The 22,952-nt window shown below is 42.4% G+C and overlaps 2 protein-coding genes across 4 annotated transcripts in view; one reads left to right on the forward strand and one right to left on the reverse strand.

Moving 5' to 3' along the window:
* Positions 1–22,952, reverse strand: part of LOC308293400 (NACHT, LRR and PYD domains-containing protein 3-like) — a 323,097-nt gene that overhangs the window by 131,212 nt on the left and 168,933 nt on the right. For all 3 annotated transcript variants that reach the window (XM_080735893.1, XM_080735894.1, XM_080735892.1), the window contains 5 exons: positions 20,811–22,608; positions 19,531–19,707; positions 18,834–18,986; positions 18,337–18,386; positions 11,286–11,366 (listed from right to left, as the gene is read on the reverse strand). In XM_080735893.1, the coding sequence (XP_080592019.1) occupies positions 11,286–11,366; positions 18,337–18,386; positions 18,834–18,986; positions 19,531–19,707; positions 20,811–22,608 (2,259 nt within the window). The remainder of the gene's footprint in view (positions 1–11,285; positions 11,367–18,336; positions 18,387–18,833; positions 18,987–19,530; positions 19,708–20,810; positions 22,609–22,952) is intronic.
* LOC308293406 (alpha-aminoadipic semialdehyde synthase, mitochondrial-like) overlaps positions 1–22,952 on the forward strand; it is a gene marked incomplete at both ends in the record, with an annotated part of 205,770 nt that overhangs the window by 119,520 nt on the left and 63,298 nt on the right. The gene's annotated exons all lie outside the window — the stretch shown is intronic.

Raw genomic sequence — 22,952 nt, forward strand, 5'->3', positions numbered from 1 at the left:
ACAGTTGGGGGAAGCTGTGAAGTGTGAAAGGAGTGTTACGTCCAGTGTATAGGAGTGTCTAAAGGTAGCTCTGCACAGCACCGGCGGCGGTACGCGGCAGAAAGCGTCGGTTGCCAAAATTCTGCCGCTGAACGGGCAGTGGGTGCACTGCCGCGTCGGCTTCGCAAGTCGTAGGGAAGCGTCGAAAGCCGACCGAGCACGTTCGGCCGGCTTAAGAGCCGTCGGATAGCAGCGGGCTTGTTTTTGAAAAAGACATCAAGCTATAACAGTAGCCGTCTTGTCGGTGTCGGTCTTTGGTGCGTTCAGCAAATTATTGGACTGCCAGTCAGTCTGTAGTGATCTGCAGCAACATCCCATCTCACCCACATCCCAAGCTGCCACAAAGAGACAAGTAGAGCACAACCCCTGCTGCGAGCTTGTAGATCTGCTATTCTTGGAAAAAACATTTGTGCAAGTGCAAATATTTTTGACCTGATTCTATAAATGTCTTCTAAATCCTTCTTCCAAATCAGTGGTGCTCAAACATTTTCATGTCAAGGACCCTCAAAATTACATGTATTTGGCCACGGACCACCCATCTCAAAATATGTTGATCCAGGGACCCCCCAGAAGCAAATATTTGAGATATATTCAAAGATTTGCAAAATAAAAATCAAGATTTTTCAAAAATAGCAGATCTACAAGCTCGCAGCGCGGCACTCGGTGAGTAGAAGGTCAAAGGTCACATGGTTACACACATTAAAATCCTTAGTATTCATTTCATTCTTAAACAGTGATTTGGACCATAATGACGGGTCAATGTTTACCATTGAATGAGCTCTCTAGACCAGGGGTTGGCAACCTTAGCACAGGGGAGGGTGATCACTGACACACTGGCAGAAGTGTGTGAGAGGATCTATATTTTAAAATCAAATGTTGATTTAAACGTGGTCAATTAAATTAAGCCACCTAAAATTACATCCTGCACATAATGAATTAAAATGCTGAACTTTGGCTGGGGGAGGAGTCTGGGATATACGTAGGTGGGTTCTTCCTCTTGAGTCTAGTGATCGTTATAACAATGTCCTGACAATCAAAATATGTCAGAATGTTTGATGGGGTGTCATTACATTTTATGTTGACATGGCACACTGACTGTCTAGAACAGGGGTGGGCAACTTTGATGATGGAGAGGGCCACTATATTTTCCAGAGGGCCACATTGCATATACAGTCAAAAATAGCAAAAATTGCCGTTGTTTTAATTAGAATCCTGAAAAGTATTTGTTTTATTTTACTTCAAATGCGTGTACAGGTTCTTATGTTACTTCTTACTTTATGAACTTAAATACAAATGCATTGGACATAAAAAAAGACTAGTAGTAGGCTAGTCATAGATGACTAGTAGGCTAGTCATCAAGATACTAATATACAGTAGACTGAAATAATTAAAGCTGGTCATGTTAGCACATTTGGAATTATAACAGCCGAAACCAATAATATATCAGTATTGCTGCAGGCCGCATTAAGTGAAGTTGGGGGGCCGCCAGTTGTATGATTCTAGAAAATAAAAACATGGCATTTCATTTCAAAAAGGTTGCTGACCCCTGCTCTAGATAATAATGACTTGATTCAGGCTGGCTTTTGTTGTGCCAATTATGTTTCCACACTAACACTTATTTAAATGGACTTTCTTTATTATATTTTATATTTTATTTTAATCATATCTATTCCACTACTGATGGAGTGTGTTGTTCATTGAACGATGGATGACGATGAGTTGGGTTTTCAGTGATGGTTGATGATGATGATATCACACATTTTAGGTCTGTGTGCCTTTTTTTATTATTATTGTTTCAATCATTGCTGAGTATATTTATTATTGATTGTGTTACATGTTTTTGTACCAAGTTTTATGGAGGTCCAATTAACGATGAATGATCATTAGCTGGACACAACTCGCCCACTTGGGTGTGACTGACTGTTGCCATCTCCTTGTGTTGGAGCCTCCTCTGTAGTTAGGTCAAATCGGCAGCAGAATATTATAGTTTGATATGGCATCGAAACGGTTCACTTTTCCTTTTTTTTCTCTTCATTTGGGTTGAATTTGCACGAGTCAGAGAAAGTGAAATGGATTCAGTAACTTTTCCACTGACATCACACATCATGTCTCATGTCCCTGTTAATCATTCAGCAACTGTTCTAAACACTCCTATGCTGTCCCTGTTAAACATGCAGTAACTATTCCACAGTCCTATCCCTGTTAAACACAACCATGTTCACAGCATCTTGGATCACATGAACACATAAGGTGGCGGGGACATGTCTCCATTACGACATGTTGCCACTCCGACATTGACTTCTTATTGTCGGAGTGGCGACACTTCCATAGGGGTTATGTTTAGGGTTAGGGTTAGAGTTAGGGTTAGTGTCGGAAAGGAGACACGTCTGAAAGGAGACATGTCTGAAAGCAGACATGTCGGAATGGAGACACGTAACCTAAGGTGGCAGCCTACATTACAAACCATTGTAAACAATAGGCCGATGGTCCTGCCATCATATTAACTATTTGTTGTTAGATAGTTCCTGATTAATATGCAAAAATCACGATACAGTAAGTTAATATGATGGCAGAGCAAGCACTAGTCTGCACATATACTGTAGCAAGTCTTTGTACAGAGTAACATTGCAACCTAACTACCATGGATATTGTGGATGTACCCTTCTATTTAATCATTTTGGGATGTTGATGTTGTCATCTGCCCATTTGTCGATTTGGTCAAAAGAAATTGGTTGAACAGAACATATTTCGGGACCATCGCTCCATTGTTTACAATGGTTTGTAATGCAGGCTGCCACCCCATGTGGTCATGTGATCCAAGATGGCCACGGTGTGAATAAGGTCAATCGAAGAGGAACAACATGAGAGAGCGGCAGGGTTTGCTGACCGTACCTTGAAACAGAGAACCGTTCCTTACTAAAAGATGGTCTCCTTATTGAACTGATGATGGACACACTTTGTTCTGGTAAAACTAAGACGAAAGATGTTTGTCGACTACCTTTTTCCACTGACGAAAACGAAATAAAAAATAAGCTACCCACTGAGCAATAGTCGGATATTACACGACTAGTTATTTTTTAGCCATCATTTCAACCAGCTAGAATCCGGTTATATTCACACCGAAAATATACTTTGCAATTTATTCCATAATTCGATAACTATTTATTAAAAAAAACAACAGTAAGGTGCTTAACTGATCTCTATTGGACTAACATAATTATAATATCCGTTGATCATTATTAAGTATAGTTTAGATCTAGCCGAGATTTAGCCGACTAAGTATAGTCGGCGTATCTACGTTTATATTTAGACAGAATTTAGACAATTGAAGTTAATCCCTGATTTAATAAATATTATTTAAAAAACAACTGCACGTTGCAGAACTGAGCCAAATATTGGTGTAAAATAGCCATTCATCACTATAAGGTATACGTCTGGACGGTCTGGGTGTAGTCGTTTTAAATACAGCATTTCAACGAATATCTTTAGACCATGTAAAAGTTATCCTTGGTAGGCTACTAAGGCGCGGTAAGCCGGTAGAGTGTTAATTAATTACCGTGATTGTGTGTAGTCACTCACTGTAAAGTGGAAACGTCCAGACAGCATGCTACTCTGAATTACATTTCTGACAGCAACACACACAGTCAAACACAGCCGCGGCGCCGCAGCGGCCGCACACACACACACACACACACACACACACACGCGCACACACACACACACACACACACACACACACACACACACGCACACGCTAAGGCTGTTAGCTCCTAGGTGCTAAACTGCAGCATCACTAGTAGCTCCTTTAAACAAAATAATTGTAATCGCTATAGGCTTATTAGGCGCCCAATACATTTAGTTTCCTCAACAATGCACTACCCTAAAATGAACACAGGTGGGCAATGTCACCTTTTAATACGGCCAGAAAGTCTATACTATCATATCAGCATTGATGGCCGAGTGGATAGCGTTGCCGATTTGATTGCCAGAGATCATTGGATCGAATCCCACCGTTGCCCTACTTTTCACTACTTTTGACGGCCGCTAACGGCGAAATGTAGACTTTTTCTATCCGACTAATAGTGGTCTAGTGTAGCAACCCGTGTACATATAGCCGACTAAACAACTAGTCATAAATTGCAAATCTATACCTTTACAACACTGATTTTCAACGCGTGGTGTAGAAGATAAAAACACCACTATTAGGCAACTAATAAACCTCAAAATGCTCAGTGGGTATGGTCACTCAAGACTAAATATATTGACGATTTCCAGACTAAAATGTTAGGGAGAGACTAGTGGAGAGGAGATCCAGTAGAACTAGAAGACAAGTCATTGTATGTTTGGTTGCGCTCGCATGTTGCTCTCTGAAAATAGCAGATGCAACCAAGTGTGAAAACAGCCATTACGACGCCATCAAGACCCGCCAATTATTTTTTTATTTTTTTTTATGACAAGTTCAAACAGCTCATATACATATACTAATAATACAGGTGTTCAAACACAAACAACTGTACATGTACCATACACCGTGAGATTGTAATCTTGTTCTGGGTGTGGCTTATTTATTAATAATATTTCAGGTAGTTGGAACAAACGCCAACCCTTAGAGAGCAGATGCAGTGATTTCCACCAAACCAAACTGCAAGGTGCTGTTCCTGATGTCTGAGAAGAACTTTTATTTTATTTTATTATGTTTTACACCCGATCAGCAAGACGATGCCAAGAGAAAAGAGGATGCATCTCTAGTGCTGGAGTAATGGATTTTATTTATCACATGGAATCATTTGGTTGGTGTAATCTGTGGTGACACAACTGAATCACTGATGTCCGAGTGGTGTCTTTGTTTTTTGCACACCCATGTTCATTTGTTTGAGCGCTGTTGGATACTGTCTGAGAAGTTGTAGAGGACTCTGAGTGTGTCTGTTATTGCTTTAACCCATTTAGGCCTAGAATTATTGACTGCTTTAACTGTTGAAAAATAGCAGATCTACAAGCTCACAGCGCGGCACCGAGTGCCGCGCTGCGAGCTTGTAGATCTGCTATTTTTGAAAAAGTCGTGAAAATTTGTGCAAATCTTTGAATATGTATTTTTAGAGCGAACGTTTGTAACGTTTGCTTCTGGGTGGTCCTTGGAACTGCATATTTTGAGATATGATTTTTTTTTTTTTACAGGGGTCCTTCACATGAAAAGGTTTGAGAGCCACTGACATAATAGTCTCTCAAGAACAGACTAACTGAGCTCCAGTTAAGTGAAAAGGACCTTTTCTTTGACGATGGCTGGCCAGATTGCTGACATAGAAACCATAGGTTTTTCAAAAAACCTTAGAAGGATTCAAAAGACACTTATAGAATCAGGTAAAAATTCAAATTTTCACGATTTTTCAAAAATAGCAGATCTACAAGAGTGCAGCGCTGTGAGCTTGTATATCTGCTATTTTTCAATAGTTAAAGCATAAAATAATGATACGCAATAATGTGTACCCGTTCGGGGCTCTGCTGTCATTTTGTACTAAAACCTTTCTTTTTTATATACAGTGTATACAGTATATATACTGCAACAATCCATACACCAATGACCATTAAAAGTTCAGAAATGTTAATTGCACTTTCTCAGATTATACTTGATACATTCCCAATCAATCCATAAGAAAAGGAGGCAGTGTTTGATGTGTGCTCAATGCTGTAAATGAAAGTGTCAGTGCAAAGTTTACTCTCAATAAAATAAATAAAACAATAAAAATTAAAATAAAAATAATTGAGAAGTGTAGCGTAAGCTTGGAGTGGTTATTTAACCGTCTCCTCAGAGACGATGTTGACTGCCTTAATGCTCCCAAAATAATGTATTAACAGAGTGGTAAAATATGTTACAGCCTCTAAAGCCTTTGTCAGATATACTCAAGATATATTCTATTGAGTATATGAGTATACCAAGCTCTCACATGGAGTTGGATACAATGATTATTGCGACCATAGGTCACAGTTTACTGTCAGAACCGGCACAGCTTGTCTGTATGTATACGTGTAACACCTGACACTGGTTCCCCTGACACATCACTGTGACATCACAGTGATGTCAGATACTCAGAGCAGGGATCTCCATATTTGGGCATAAACAGGTGGCATCACAGTGGTGTGGCTGGTTCAGACAGGGATCTCCATGTATGGGCATGAAAGGGATTGTATGTTGTGATGTCATGGGAACCACTCTATGCCAATATATGGAGATCCCTGATGTCATCAATATTAAGCCCATATCTAACAGGACTTCATATCCATATATGGGGAACTGGTCCGATATACATCACTGGCCAGACGGCCAAGACATGGTGTGACCTTGCCTTTTAGGGCGAGGTCACTTGTCGCCCTGAGGCATCGTACTAGTACGAGTTAAAAAGCATCACTACATGAAGATAACTACTGGGGTTTGATGATGACACATGGTGCTTGTTGGAGAGCATCTATCTGACCATGGAACAAAGGGCCAAGTCCAAGATCTCCATGCAAGGAGCAGGCCTGGCTCCTCCTACAGCAGGTCACCCCAGACTGACGTGACAGAAAGCACGCAGACTGAAAGCGACGTCACCACAGCTGATGTCACAGACAGAACGGTCCATACAAGGACATACTGTATGCACACTCCATATAGGACCTGGTGAGGTCAGAGGTACGACACCACACCCCTTCACTCCATATAGGGCCTGGTGAGGTCAGAGGTACAACACCACATCCCTTGGGTGGGATTCATAGAGGGATGGGAATGAGCAGTGTTTCTATGGTTCCTTGTGTTCCCTCTCACAGTTACAGGCTTCAGGGGTATCTCTTAATGTGTTTCTGGTGATTTAGACATCTAATAGCCCCAAAAATTCTCATGGATAAACCATTGAAACATTACTTTATTTACTAATATTGGATCACGTATATTATGTATTTGAGTCTGACTTTGGCTTGGCTTTATAAATTGGCTTTATGAATTATTAATCATAGTCCTTGCAAAGTATATGAGGGATTGAATGTAGGAGTCTCAGAAGTAATGCTGGAGAACCCGGACGTATCAGTGATGTCAGTCACCTCCAAATTTGGGCACTGTATGGGGAGTGTCGTTATTGCGACGTAGCATTTGTTCGACGTCCGATTAGTTTGACGCTTGTGAATGCTAACCTGGTGAAATTGCTAACCTGCCGGCGCTGGTGAATGCTAACCTGGTGAATGTTAACAACTATATGCCAAACCCTAACCCCAGTAAAACTATACCTAAACCGTTAACCCTAACCCCAACCCTTAGTCAAACTAATGACAATATGAAATATCGAGCCTTTCCCAGCGGTATCAGTGATGTCAGTTATCTCCAAATTTGGGAACTGTCTCACCCATTTGTGCCCATATATGGTGTTCCGTGTCCAGGTTTCACCGTAATAGTTAGATAATTCATAAAGCACAGGTCAGACTCAATACTTATTGACGCCATGTTCAGAGTCCTGAGTCACCAGAGCAGGAGAACCACGAGGGCCTGCCTCGGCAGCCAGCGGCGCTATGAGCACCATAAGAGCGTCGTCGCCATCCGCCGCGAGGACATCAACCTGTGGGAGCGGAGGGCGCCGCTGGCGCCACGCCACGTCCAGGAGCTGACCCAGGCCGGGCACAAGGTCCTGGTGCAGCCGTCCAACCGGAGGGCCATTCACCAGAAGTATTACGAGAAGGCAGGCGCCGCCATTCAAGAGGACATTTCCGAGGCGTCGCTGATCATCGGCGTGAAAAGACCCCCGGAGGAAAAGGTCTACCCCAGGAAAACCTACGTTTTCTTCTCCCACACCATCAAGGCACAGGAAGCAAACATGGGACTCCTGGATGACATTCTGAGAAAGGAAGTGCGTCTGATCGACTACGAGAAGATGGTCGACGCTAACGGGTTCCGCCTGGTGGCGTTTGGACAGTGGGCCGGCGTTGCAGGAATGATCAACGTCCTGCACGGTTTAGGACTGCGCTTCCTGGCGCTCGGCCACCACACCCCTTTTATGCATATCGGCATGGCTCATAACTACAGGAACGTCTACCAGGCCATCCAAGCGGTGAAAGATTGCGGCTACGAGATCTCCACGGGACTCATGCCCAAATCCATCGGCCCCGTCACGTTCTGCTTCACCGGCACAGGTAACGTCTCCAAAGGACAACTTCAACGAGCTCCCGGTGGAATACGTCGAACCTCACGAGTTGAAAGACGTCCCTGAAACCGGAGACATGACCAAAGTGTACGCCACGGTCCTGAGTCGCCATCACCACCTCGTGAGGAAGAGCGACGGCATCTACGACCCGCTGGAGTACGAACACCACCCGGAGCGGTACACCTCCAACTTCAGGACCACGGTGGCACCGTACACCACGTGCCTCGTCAACGGGATCTACTGGGACCCTCAGACGCCGAGACTCCTCCGCCGTCTGGACGCACAGAAGCTCATCCGGAGGTCCCCCGCCTGGGACGACAGCGGCTGCCCCAATGAGCAATGAGCTGTGGCCATGTTGTCATGACAACACTATTCATATCAATACGCAGGAACAACGACAGACTGTCAACGATCAATTTATTAAACAATTATTACTTCTACACATGATCATACAATAACATGTGAACAATGAGAACAGCATCACATTAATATTCAATGAAAGCAAAATAATGGAATGAGTGAGGAAATAATGATCTGATAATGAATCAATGAATAAACAATGATTGAGTTGAGTTCATTAACAACACATTCAGTAGATGTTTGAATCCAGAGTGATTGACAACATTCTGACAAAATATATTGAACATTTCATCAACAAATAAAAACTAGACTAAAATGTCAGGGAGGGACAAGTGGAGAAGAGATCCAGTAGAACTAAAAGACAAGCTAGCTCTCTCTGAAAATAGCCGATCTACAAGTTTACAACGCGTCACAGACATGCTGTGAGCTTGTAGATCAACATTTGTTTTGGCACAGAGCTACAGTAAGTATATCACAGCCCTCCAAGAATTTTCATTTTCATTTTAGTCGACTAAATAAACGGTAGATCTGGTCAACTAAAATGCTATGACATTTAGTAACTAAAATGCTATGACATTTAGTCAACTAAAATGCTATGACATTTAGTCAACTAAAATGCTATGACATTTAGTCAACTAAAATGCTATGACAAGAAAAACAGTATGATTAAAAAAATATGACACAATAATTTGCTAACAAAATGAACACTGCTCACAATGTGTCACTTTGTGATGTAGATCTTAGCTATTAGATGGCTTGTAGATCTGCTATTTTCACCCAAGATATCTGGTGTAGAGGTGGGGGAAAATCAGGGGACCAATTACAGAACCCTGGGGAACCCCAGTCAATAAAGTATATGGGGTTCAAGTGGTTCAGTATAAAGGTTTATATACAAGAAACAATATTGATACTCTGACAATTACATGATCAAATATACAGTTTATCTCTGTCTGTTGTATAAAAATATCAAAAATAAAATATACTTACAATATGAGTTTGTATCAACATAAGAGACACAAGTATGACACTGATATTTACATCATCATCATCATCATCATTGATGGACAGTATTTATGATACATATTTATAAATGTGTGGAGTGGAGGTTTGTGCACTTCTATCTGATCTAATCTAAGATCTAAAGCTCCCTGTGGTGATGACTAATTTTATACCATAGCGTTTGACTTTACTATGGATTTGACCAGGGACCCCCATTTGATCATATTTTTGTGCCAGGGACCCCCATTTGAACATATTTGTATCAGGGACCCCCAAACAACATTTGTATATTCAAAAGAAAGTTTAACTTTTTTTGAGCTTGTAGATCTGCTGTTTTTTAAATAGCCAACATACAAATGGATAACGTGGTTCAAATGATTGTGATGCTATGTTAACTACTTTTCCTGGGGACCCCCTGGTACGCAGTCCACGGCCCTTGTGGGGTCCCCAGACGCACATAGATTTGTATTTTTTAATAGCCAGCCACCAGACACCACCCACCCCCGAACGATAATCTTAAAGTGGTTAAAATGTTGTTTTTACTGGGGACCCCCTGGTACACAGTCCACGACCCTTGTGGGGTCCCCAGACGCATGGAGGTCACCGATCACCACTCTAGCACGAAAGGACCAAATGACGTGCTGTGAGCTTGTAGATCTGTATTTTTTTTAAACCATGAACATTTGTGCAAACCTTCGAATGTATATTTTTCAACGCAAACTTTGCTTCTGGGGGTCCCTGGAACAACACATTTTGAGTCCACATGGGGGTCCACGACCAATTACATGTAATTTTGGGGGTCCTTGACATGAAAAGGTTTGAGGACCACTGATTTAGAAGAATCTGGTAAAAAATATTCAAAGACCTGCACAAATGTTCATGGTTTTTCAAAAATAGCAGATCTACAAGCTTGTATAGATCTGCTATTTTAAAAAATGTTTGTGTTTCTTTTATATAATTTGTAACATTTTTAACTACACAAATCTTCTTGTCTCATGGGGGTCCGGGGTCAAAGGTCAAACACATGGGGTTGTTGTCATGACAACGTCAGAGAAACACTGAATCTACAGGAGCTGTAATGTGTGATGTCACTGTGCTGCTGATTACATCATCATGATGATGTCACCGTGATGTCACCACAAGTCACTCATGCCCAAATATGGAGTCCATGACGTGGTAACCATGACAACCTGCACTCACTCAAACATGTTGAGTAACCATGGCCACCTGATGTCACCCTCACATAGAGACTCTATCTCTGCTCACACAGACACACTGAGGAGTCAGACCACCGTAACCAGAACCCAGCATAGAGAGGTTCAGTGAATTTGGTGTGGAAGGAGTACAGGTGTGTGAGTGAGTCAGATGACACTGTGTAGAAGGACAGAGTACCAGCAGGACAGTCCACAAACACTGCTACTCTGTTGGAGCCCCCCCTAGAGGCCCTGACAGGGAGGTCAGTCTGCTTATTATTGTGTCTGACACTGTAACTGTTACCACTGTGACCATCACAGTCCAGTCTCCAGGACATGTTATTGTATCCAAGCCTAGAGTCACCACCATCTCCTTTCCTGCTGATTCCTCTATAAGTCACTGCTATGCTAACCTCTCCACTGCACTCTACCTCCCAGTAACAGCGTCCAGTCAGACCCTCTGTACACAGAACCTGAGGCCAGAAATCAAACCTGTCAGGATGTTCAGGATATGATTGATCCTGTCCCTCACCACGTGTCACCTTCCTGTTGTTCTGAGACAGAGAGAGGTATCTGTGTGCTGTGTTTGTGTCCAGAGTGAGACGCTGGAAATCTGATGAGAAAACAACACAGTAAACATTAAATACACCATTCACTGACTGACACACAACAACACACACACACACACACACACACACACACGCACGCACGCACGCACGCACGCACGCACGCACGCACGCACGCACGCACGCACGCACGCACGCACACACACTTGAAATAAGACATGGAACCACTTTATTAATTATTTTATGCTTTAACTATTGAAAAATAGCAGATCTACAAGCTCACAGCGCGGCACCGAGTGCCGCGCTGCGAGCTTGTAGGTCTGCTATTTCTTATTTTTATGCATTTTTTCCTTAGAATCATTTTTTTTAAAAGCGAACATTTGTTACTGGAACAAGATATTTTGAGATGGGGGTCCGCGGCCAAACGTGTGTCATTTTGGGGGTCCTTGACATGAAAAAGTTTGAGAAGCACTGATTTGGAAGATATTTATAGAATGGGGTGAAAATATTCACACCTTTTCAGGATTTTCCAAAAAGAGCAGATCTACAAACTCACAACATGCCCTGAGGTTGTACGTCTGCTATTTTGACCCCTGTGGGTGAAGCGGACGGATGGGGGTCCTCGCACCCTAGTGTGACACCCAGTGTCCAAATGATGTGCTTGTAGATCTGCTATTTTTAAATAGCCAATACAGAGCAATATGGATAAAGTGCATAAAATGTGGCGTGAACTAGTTTACTGGGGACCCCCTGGTAAGCCCCCAAGGACCCCTGTGGGGTCCCCGGACAGGTGGAAGTGGCCGCCCACTAGTCTGGCACCAAACGACCAAATGACAACCTATGAGGTTGTAGATCTGCTATTTTTAGAATAGCCAATAGAGAACAAAATGCTCAAAGTATAAAATGTGGCACAAAGTAGTTTACTGGGGACCCCCTGGTGCACAATCCGTGACCCCCAGGGGTCACACAACATTTTATGTATGCATTAATACATAAAATGTTGTGTGAACTAGTTTACTGGGGACCACCTGGTAAGCCCCCAAGGACCCCTGTGGGGTCCCCGGATGGGTGGAGGTCGCCGCCCACCACTCTGGCACCCAGTGACCAAATAACGTGCTGTAAGCTTGTAGATCTGCTATTTTTTTTAAAAGCATGAACATTTGTGCAAACCTTTGAATGGTGTATTTTTCAAAGCCAACTTTGCTTCCGGGGGTCCCTGGAACAACACATTTTGAGATGGGGGTCCGCGACCAATTCGATGTAATTTTGGGGGTCCGTGACATGAAAAGGTTCGAGGACCACTAATCTAGAAGAACGGTTTGGAATGGAATCGGGTCAAAAATATTAAGACCTGCACAAATGTAACCTGACTGCGCCAGATGATAGTAGCAGTGCGTCCGCTCTGCCTACTAGCATCTGGTACTGCTCCGGCACACTCAATGTAAGGGGCGGGCCATTTTTTGAATTGCTAAGCAGGTGATTGGATGGGGCCGTCTGTCTATCACAGTCTGGAGTGCCAACTCCAACCACTCATATTGGCTTGTCTGCATGACGTTACACCCAGAATCCGCCTCCTGTGTTTCCACGTGGTCTGCAATCAGACTCTATTGGCTCAGAGCCGCTCAGAGCCCGCCCGTAGCTGCCGCTGATTGGTCCGGCCTGGGGCTTTACGAGTGTTATCAACTCTCTACCCAGAGAACTCAGACGGTAAAGTAGGGCGCTACGCACTACTGCCACCATCTGGCGGAAGTCAGGCTAGCACAAATGTTCATGATTTTTCAAAAATAGCAGATCTACAAGCTTGCAGCACGGCACCACAACCTTGTTAATCTGCTATTTTTCACACATGCACACACACACACACTCACACGCGTATTAGTAACCTTTCTTCTAGTGTTGATTTTGTTGACTAAAAGACTGGGCTTTTAAATCAGCGTTTCAACCCTGTTTTCCCTTAATTTTAGATCAAGCCGAAGATAAGCATCTTTGTACTGCTTAAATGCTGGATGCAAAATATTATTTGTGGGTTGTTGAAGGCTAAATGAGGCTAAATGTGACGAAAATTTTACAGACGGATTACCACAGACTTGCATCCTGTTATGTAGCGACACACATGGGGGAAATTTGGTTGAAATGGAAAACAACAAATGCAGAAGTAACTTGGGCACACTTATGGGGAAGTGAATCCAGACAAAGTCTGGCAGAGGTGTATATACAGTATACTGTCCCCTTCAGAAGGAACATTGGGCTCTCTACCCCAGCGAGAGGTCGCACACCAAAAGACCTCTTGCACCAATCTGACAGAGAGAGAGCCCCCAGGATTAACAATTTTAATTCTGTAAAAGAAAGTATGGATTGGAAATGATCAACCGGTTGGTGCATCTCAAACCTTTGAAAGGGTAATAAGAATTTATACTGCTTTCTTACTATGATGATTATTATCATTATAGTGTAAAAATGGAAACAATGATTTAGACTAAATTGGGAACATTGAAATGTACTTTGAATGCTTTTGCCTTTTTCTATTTCTGTAAAAGTTTTTATTTCTTTAATAAATTTACCTGCAAAATATATCATTCAAAATCAGATTTTTATAAGCATCATTATGAAATGTATAACCAAAGATATCTGCTTAAATAGGGTGTGTTGAACCTATACTCTAAGTGTGGCCTAACTTGTTGGGATATTGATTCGAAGGTTTAGTTAATATTCAAAAACACCTCCTTGGATCTAATTATCCTAGATTCAAAATAACTACTCTGATAGTACAACCAACAGTCAAATCCAGCAGCGAGCTACAGTTAATCTCAGGTTACAGAGGAGGACCAATGCATTGGGTCATAGGCAGAGGTTTCTGATGTTGAAATTAGGAGGGACTGAGAGATGGATGTAGTTAGATTTCAGAGCGAGTCGTTGCAAATATACGCTTAAAGATGTCTATTGTTATTTAGACTTTTAAAACCTATTGAAATGGATAGCGTAACGCCATCCTGTATGGGATTGCGTGGATTAATAACAAACTATGACTAAATGTTCATCGACTCTCTTTTTTTTTCACTGACGAAAACTAAATAAAATCTAAACTCTGACTAAAACTAAAACTAAATATATTGACAATTTAGTCAACAAATAAAAACTAGACTAAAATGTTAGGGAGGGACTAGTGGAGAAGAGATGCAGTAGAAATAAAATAAATGTTGCTGAAAATGGCAGATCTACAAGCTCACAACGCGTCACGCTGTGGTACGTTGTGAGCTTGTAGATCTGCTATTTTCAGCATGCAGCCAAGTTTAAAATCATCCATTATGATACCATCAAGGTCCATCAAAATACATTTTAGTCGACTAAATCAACTGAAGATTTAGTCAAATAAATCATATGATATTTAATCGACTAAAACTAGACAAAAACTAAAAAAATTCAGATCACTAAAATATGACTAAAACTAAATGGAGTTTTATTCAAACCACTATGACTAAAACTAAATTAAAATCTGCTGTCAAAATCAACACTACTTTCTTCCCTGCAGTTACGATGGTTTTGTTTTAACATGGAGTTAAATACACACACACACACACACACACACACACACACACACACACACACACACACACACACACACACACACCTACACACACACACACACACACACACACACAATCAGTCGATCTTTTTTTATATTGCAGATCAACAAGCTCACAACCCGTTTGTTTGTTTTCACTCAAAATAATTAAAATGCACCGTCGCTGTCGGGTGGAAACTCTAAACATTTAAAATAGTGAAAATAACTGATCTACAAGCTCACAACCAGGTCTGTGTCTGATGACAACACAGTAAGATCTACAAGCTCACAACCAGGTCTGTGTCTGATGACAACACAGTAAGATCTACAAGCTCACAACCAGGTCTGTGTCTGATGACAACACAGTAAGATCTACAAGCTCACAACCAGGTCTGTGTCTGATGACAACACAGTAAGATCTACAAGCTCACAACCAGGTCTGTGTCTGATGACAACACAGTAAGATCTACAAGCTCACAACCAGGTCTGTGTCTGATGACAACACAGTAAGATGTCTTAAAGCCTCCAGGTTGAGAAGTGACATTCTGTGAGAAAATATGTTTACATGAAGTTTATGTGAAATGACATCAATGTGGAAAATACACACTGGGGACCCCCACAATAATCATATTCTAAATGTGGACCCTCCAGAATAACCATATTTGAACAGGACCCCCACCCTGCGTGCACTTGGAATTGTAGGCATTTACAGGAGTTTAACAGAAAATAGACAAACTACAAGCTCACAACACCTCGCACTGTGAGGCGTTGAGCTTGTAGATCAGATATTTGCCGCTTTCTTGCGTAATTTTTGGTAATTTGGCCAATTTAGTTTTAAAAAAGGTCTTAAAAGTCATTAAATTGCCACGGTGCCAAGAACAGATCACAATGCGTTGATCTGCATTTTTTGTCTGTACTATAGCCTAAGCTCACAAGTTAATCAACTTGATGTGAGCTTGCAGATTGGCTCGCAACCTTAGCCTGATTTCAGACTCAGCTGACGCTTGAGTCTGACACTGTGCCTGTCTGAACGATTTACGGGGCAGGGACTTTTGTGCGAGCGTGCACGGTTGCAGCGCGCGCGTGTGTGTGTGTGTGTGTGTGTGTGTGTGTGTGTGTGTGTGTGTGTGTGTGTGTGTGTGTGTGTGTGTGTCTCTGTCTGTGCCAGTGAATGCTTCCACACAGAACTTCCTACACAGATTGGATATTCGTTAGACCCACCCCCACCCCCACGCTCATTGGAGGAGACGCAATTGTTGGTTTGGGAACGGCCGATTCATTTACTCAGCTCCAGACCAGAGAAACAGTCCACTCTGAGAGTGGGCGGGGTTTATAGGCTGGAACCAGGCTATCACAACCTGTAACAATGCGACAAGTTGTGAGCTTGTAGATCAGCCATTTTGTTTAAATAATAGTCCATATAAAAGCTCCCCACATCATGATTGATGTGTTTAATTTATGAGTTTGTAGATTGTCTCTTTTTATGTTTGCAATACAACTGATCTACAAGCTCACAGCATGACACATTAGGACACGTGAGCTTGTAGATCGTCTATCTTTGAAATATGGCTGATCTACAACCTCATAATAATGTGTAACGTTGCGAGGCGTTTTGAGCTTAAAGATCAGTGATTTTTTTTTATCTACACCATTAAAAGATCACAGTTCGTCATGGCACATTTTGATCTTGTCGATCTGCTATTTTGTGTGTTTGAAATACAGCCAATCTACAAGCTTACAGCGAATCATAATGGGAGGCGTTGTGCGCTTGTTGATCGGCCATTTAAAAACAATTTAAATAACATTATCTAAAAGCTCACTACACGTCATAATGCATCATATTGTGCGTTTGTAGTTTGGTTCTTTTGATGTTTTAATAGAGCTGATCTACAAGCTCAAAACCTGTCCCAATGTGACGCATTTTGAGTTGGTAGATCAGCAAATAGAGCTTATCTACAAACTTGTGTAGTGATACGCGGGAGCGGGGATTGAACCCAGGACTAATAGGTCATGCTAATAGGGCTGAGCCCGATTAGCAGGGCTGTTGTCGCTGGTTCATGGCTGGTACTAACTGTGGGGGCTACAATCACCCCCCCTATCTTTGGAGCGCGCCCTCGCGCTTCACACTTCACGCCGCGGACCTGTCCCTCACACAAGGATATCACACTCCTCATCCTGCCGACAACGCCAGATTGTAGTGATACGCGGGAGCGGGGATTGAACCCAGGACTCCCACTCGCCAGTCCAACACACAACCAGTCGTGCTAATAGGGCTGAGCCCGATTAGCAGGGCTGTTGTCGCTGGTTCATGGCTGGTACTAACTGTGGGGGCTACACTTGCAACATGTCGAAATGTGACACGTGAGCCTGTATATCAACTTTATCTTAAATATTGCCAAATTATTAAATATAAACACCTACAACCTCAACCCGTAACGATGCAAGGTGTTAGGTGTAGATTTTTTGTTTATTTTTTATAGCAGACCTACAAGTTCACTCTTCACGATGCAAGCCTATGTTATGTGTATGAGCAGCTGACGCATGGTTATCAGATTCACTCACAGTCATTTACATACACAGCAGAGTCCTGACACAGGCTATTTGGATACACACACTGTTACACCAACACCTGACACAGGCTATTTGCATACACACACTGTTACACCAACACCTGACACAGCCTATTTGCATACACACACTGTTACACCAACACCTGACACAGGCTATTTGCACACACACACTGTTACACCAACACCTGACACAGGCTATTTGCATACACACACTGTTACACCAACACCTGACACAGGCTATTTGCACACACACACTGTTACACCAACACCTGACACAGGCTATTTGCATACACACACTGTTACACCAACACCTGACACAGGCTATTTGCATACACACACAGTGTTACACCAATACCTGACACAGACACATCCATATATGAAAATATAACACAAATATGACAAATAAAGAAATATACGACCACAGTTGTAACAGTGCATGTCCAAACAACCAAAATGTTGAGTGTCATACAGTCAGAAGAATGCTGTCTAGAATTACTGAGGCACGAACAGTGGCAGAGATACAGTAGCCATCAATTATATAATCTAAATGAAAATGTGAATCATGAATTAAAATATGCTGCTAATCATACAGTACATTGTTTATTTCCAGCACGCTATTGAACATCAGTTCTGTTACTTGCATCTCTGTGCTCTCCACGGCTGCATCGTCACCATCTACTGGCAACATGTCATGTATAATACTATTATTAAATATCTTCTGAATTCCAAGGAAACTCTCCTTAAGAGTTTTCAGTTTAGAATTCAGGGAGTATAAAACATGGGACGAGCCAACTGATTATTGTGTACAATATGTGGTATACATACAGACAGACAGACAGACAGACAGACAGACAGACAGACAGACAGACAGACAGACATACTCACATCTTTTAAGGAGTTCAGGTTTAATCCAATCTTCTCCTCCATGTTTCACTCTGTAGGAAGTAGAACAACAATGAATCAATGTCTAACTGTCAACACAATGTCTCCACTAGCTGACACTACAGGGTTTCTCCTATAAATACCTAATCTAAGGAGATTACAGGACATTTTTAATCACAAGTATTGACCGAGACTTAGTTGTGATGAAGACTAACATATTCATGGTATCCATGGTCTATCATCCCAGTGGGGTGATGGGTATGGATGATAGGCCCATAAACACAGTGGGTATGGGCCTATCTGCCCACTGGTACCAGTGGGTGATAGGCCCATAAACACAGTGGGTATGGGCCTATCACCCACTGGTACCAGTGGGTGATAGGCACATAAACACAGTGGGTATGGGCCTATCTGCCCACTGATCCCACTGCAGTGCGAACACATTGCACTATGATAGAAACAGTGTTCTATCCAACATGGACACATCCAGGTCTACTCACTCAACAGTCTGCTGTCCAGCAGAGATTAGAGTCTTCAGTTCTGATTCTTTCAGGACGTTGAAACGCACGTCCAGTTCTTTGAGATGGAGATTAGATCTAAGAGCTGAGGCCAGAAGTTCACAGCATCTCTCTGACAACCAGCAGTTATGCAGTCTGAATGAATAAGAATACATACCATTTATTTACACACACACACACACACACACACACACACACACACACACACACACACACACACACACACACACACACACACACACACACACACACACACACAGGGGGATAAACATTAGAGAAAACAAATTATAAAAGAGTTAAAAACTATAGCAGTAAATAATGCATGGCTTTGAGGTGGGATATTTAATACAATATATGTTATTATTCCTGGATACATTTATATGCTAAGACAAGCAGGATGGCTGGCTGGCTGGCTGGCTGGCTGGATGGATGGATGGATGGATGGATGGATGGATGGATGGATGCCACCACAGTCGGAACTGACTTTTTCTCTAGGTTAATTTCAGGTGGGCTACTATGTTCCAAATGCAATGGAAATAGATTATAACTGATTCCCACCCTATGGGTTTGCATGTGATCAACATCGTTGGCACTGCTCAAATAAAGACACCACCATATTCATGTTAAAATCACAAGAAAATAGAACTAATGAAAAATAATTATGGTAAATGAATCTGACCTGAGAATTTCCAGGATACAATATGGACTCTTCAGTCCTTCACAGAGCAGCTCCACTAGTCCTGAGTCCGGCAGGTTGTTTCCACTGAGGGCCAATTCTCTCAAATGGGAAGGATTAGAGCTGAGAGCTGAAGTCACGACTTCAACATCTGTCTGACTGAGGTTACAGCCAGCAAGTCTGTAAATGCAGATTAAATAAGAGATTATCAAAACAAATTACACACAGTTCACTGTCATAGGAGTTAAATAAAATATCTCCTATCTAGTTATCCAGATATAAACAGTATAGAGTGTGGAATTAAATAGACAATACTACACAGGAAGATAGCAATTGTGATATCAGAGATTTCAGCCAGCAGTTGAAGGTGTGAAATGAAGACTGAACTACATGCATATTTACTGTCTAAACTGTGTAAAAGCTTTACAAACAAGCTGCTAGAGACCAGCATTCAGTCTCTCTATTTCTCATCCCTGTCTCCTCAAGCTGGGCCACAGCTGCAGGCTTTGATCTTGCTTCGAGGGCGGATCACAGACACACACATACATTGTTTATATGTTGTCCATAGATACATTTGGCTTTGTGTGTGTGTCCATCCGGACAGGTAACGCATAAAAGGCACTGCTCACTTCACACTGGGTGTGATTTTTATTTTAAGTTCCTCTACTGAGTGTTAGTGGTTTCAAACCACTCGTCTGGTGGGTTCAACCAGCAGGGATTTTAGACTCTTAGTTTAGTTAGTGTATAGGAAACACACTATTGTATATTTGGTCAGAGAGTTTTTTTTTTACCCACCAAAGTGAACCTGTGTTTTGTAAACTTTTTAGTGATGTTATCTGGGTTGGGAGGCTGTACAACAAAAAAGTGAAGCTTTTGGTCGTGCTTCACTTGACATCACAGTATCTAATATGAATGACATCACAGTATCTAATATGAATGACATCACAGTATCTAATATAAATGACATCACAGTATCTAATATAAATGACATCAAAGTATCTAACATAAATTACATCACAGTATCTAATATAAATAGTAAGATGGAATTTATTTCCCAGTTGATTCCTCGTCACTTGTGTCACGGCAACCACACTTGCAATGTCCTTGAATTGAATCTTTCTGGTTTTTACCCTGCTTTGTTGTGGACTTTGCACAAAATACCACCAGTCCCTATTACACAGACAGTATTATTGGAGCCTTTGTGTCAACCTTAGTTTCTAGTTATAGTGTTAACTGTAATGGCAGATTGACTCTAGGATGTTTCTATTCACATGACTACTAACCGAGCCTTTCTGCAGTTCCTCACAGCTGGGATCAGTCTCTGTCGCCCCTCCTCTGATGTGTTGTATTTGTCCAGGTCCAACTCATCCAGAACCTCCTCTGACATCAGCAGCATGGCGGCCAGAGCTGAACACTGGGATGGAGATAGACTGTCCCCTGACTCTAGGTACTGTTGGACCTCCTGAAGTACTGAGTGGTCGTTCATTTCCATCAAACAGTGGAAGATGTTGATCATTCTCTCAGGAGAGTGATCTTCAGTGGTCATCTCCTTCAGGTTGTTAATGACTCTCTGGATGGTCTCTGGACGGTTCTCTTTCTGAACCAGTAGGCCTCCTAACAGACTCTGGTTGGACTCCAGTAAGAGGCCATGAAGGAAGCGGACAAAGAGGTCCAGGTGGCCATTTTTACTCTCCTGGGATTTTACCATGACTCTCTTCAGGAAGTCTTCCAGGGTCAGCGAGTATCCTCCTCCTCCCAGGAACATCTCCAGTACCTTCGTGTTCTTCTGTGTGAAACAGTGGAACAGGTAGACTGCAGCCATAAACTCCTGGATGCTCAGATGAACAAAGCTGTAGACCTTTCTCTCAGATTGAACAGTCTCTTCTTTGAAGATCTCTGTGCACACTCCTGAGTACAGCGAGGCTGCTTTCACATCAAGGCCACACTTTTCCAGGTCTTCTTGGTAGAACATGACACTGCCTTTCTCCAGATGTTCAAACGCCAGCCTGCCCAGCTTCAGAAGAACCTTCCTGTCCTTCTCCATGAGCTGCTGTTGATTCACATCATGACTCTCATCATACTTCTTCCACTTCCTCTTTGTCTGGACCGACAGGAAGTGGCTGTACATCTGAGTCTGGGTCGTGGGCAGATTTTCGGTCTCCTCTGTCTTCAACATATCCTCCAGAACGGTAGCGGTGATCGAACAGAAGACTGGGATGTGACACATGATATGGAGGCTCCTTGATGTCTTCATGTGTGAGATGATTTTGCTGGCAAGCTTCTCATCACTCAATCTCTTCCTGAAGAACTCCTCCTTTTGGGGATCTGTGAACCCTCGTACTTCTGTATCCATGTCAACACAATCAGAAGGGATCTGATTGGCTGCTGCAGGTCTGGTAGTTATCCAGAGGAGGGCTGAGGGCAGCAGATTCCCCTCGATGAGGTTCGTCAACAGCAAGTTCACTGATGATGTCACTGTGACATCAGAAACAATGTCATTCTCTTGGAAGACATGAGAACCAATGCGAATGTTCTTGAATTTCAGCGGAAACCTGCTTTCATCCAGACCATCAAAGATGAAGCCAACCTTCCAGACAGCGAGCTGCTCTGCTGTGACCTTCTTTAATTCTGGGTGGAAACGATGGATCAGTGAGAGAAGACTGTGCAGCTCATTTCTGACCAAGTTCAGCTCCCGGAATGAGAAGGGAACCAGGAGAATGATATCTTGATTTTCCAAACCCCTTGCCCAGTCCAGAGTGAACTTACGCACAGAGAATGTTTTTCCAATGCCAGCGATGCCCTTGGTCAGAACTCTTCTGATGGGTTTGTCTCTGCCAAGGAGGAGGGGCTTAAAGATGTCACAGCATTTGATTGGTTGGTCATGGAGAGTCTTCTTCTTGGAAGCTTTCTCAAGCTGCCAGACCTCATGTTGGGTATTAACCCCTTCACTCTCTCCCTGTGAGATGTAGAGCTCTGTGTAGATGCTGCTGAGGGAGGGCACTTCAGTGACGTATGTCACACGATCAAGACGGTTCAAACCAACCTTATAAACCTTTAAATCCTCTTGTGGACTGACACCTGCTATGAGAAGACAATGAAGACATTTTAAACATTCAGTTGAATTTATAACTTTACATCCTTACAGCTGTGTATGCAAATTATTAATTTAACCACTTAAACCCCAGCTTCCGTATTCTTGGGAAAACTGACAGAAAATAGCAGATTTACAAGCATACATGCTGATCTATAAGCTTGTAGATCTGCTATTTTCAGCGAAGACATTTCTTGTTGAGTGGACAGAAAATACACTAGTATAGAGCCCTGAGCGTGTACTAAACAACAGCATGTACTAAACAACATAAGTAGTCAGGGAAAACTAGCAGAATATCTGTCAAATCTGGGAATAAATTCCTTACCAAACAATT

The sequence above is a fragment of the Nannobrachium achirus genome (assembly GCF_963921795.1).
Source record: "Nannobrachium achirus genome assembly, chromosome: 10".
Taxonomy (NCBI): domain Eukaryota; kingdom Metazoa; phylum Chordata; class Actinopteri; order Myctophiformes; family Myctophidae; genus Nannobrachium; species Nannobrachium achirus.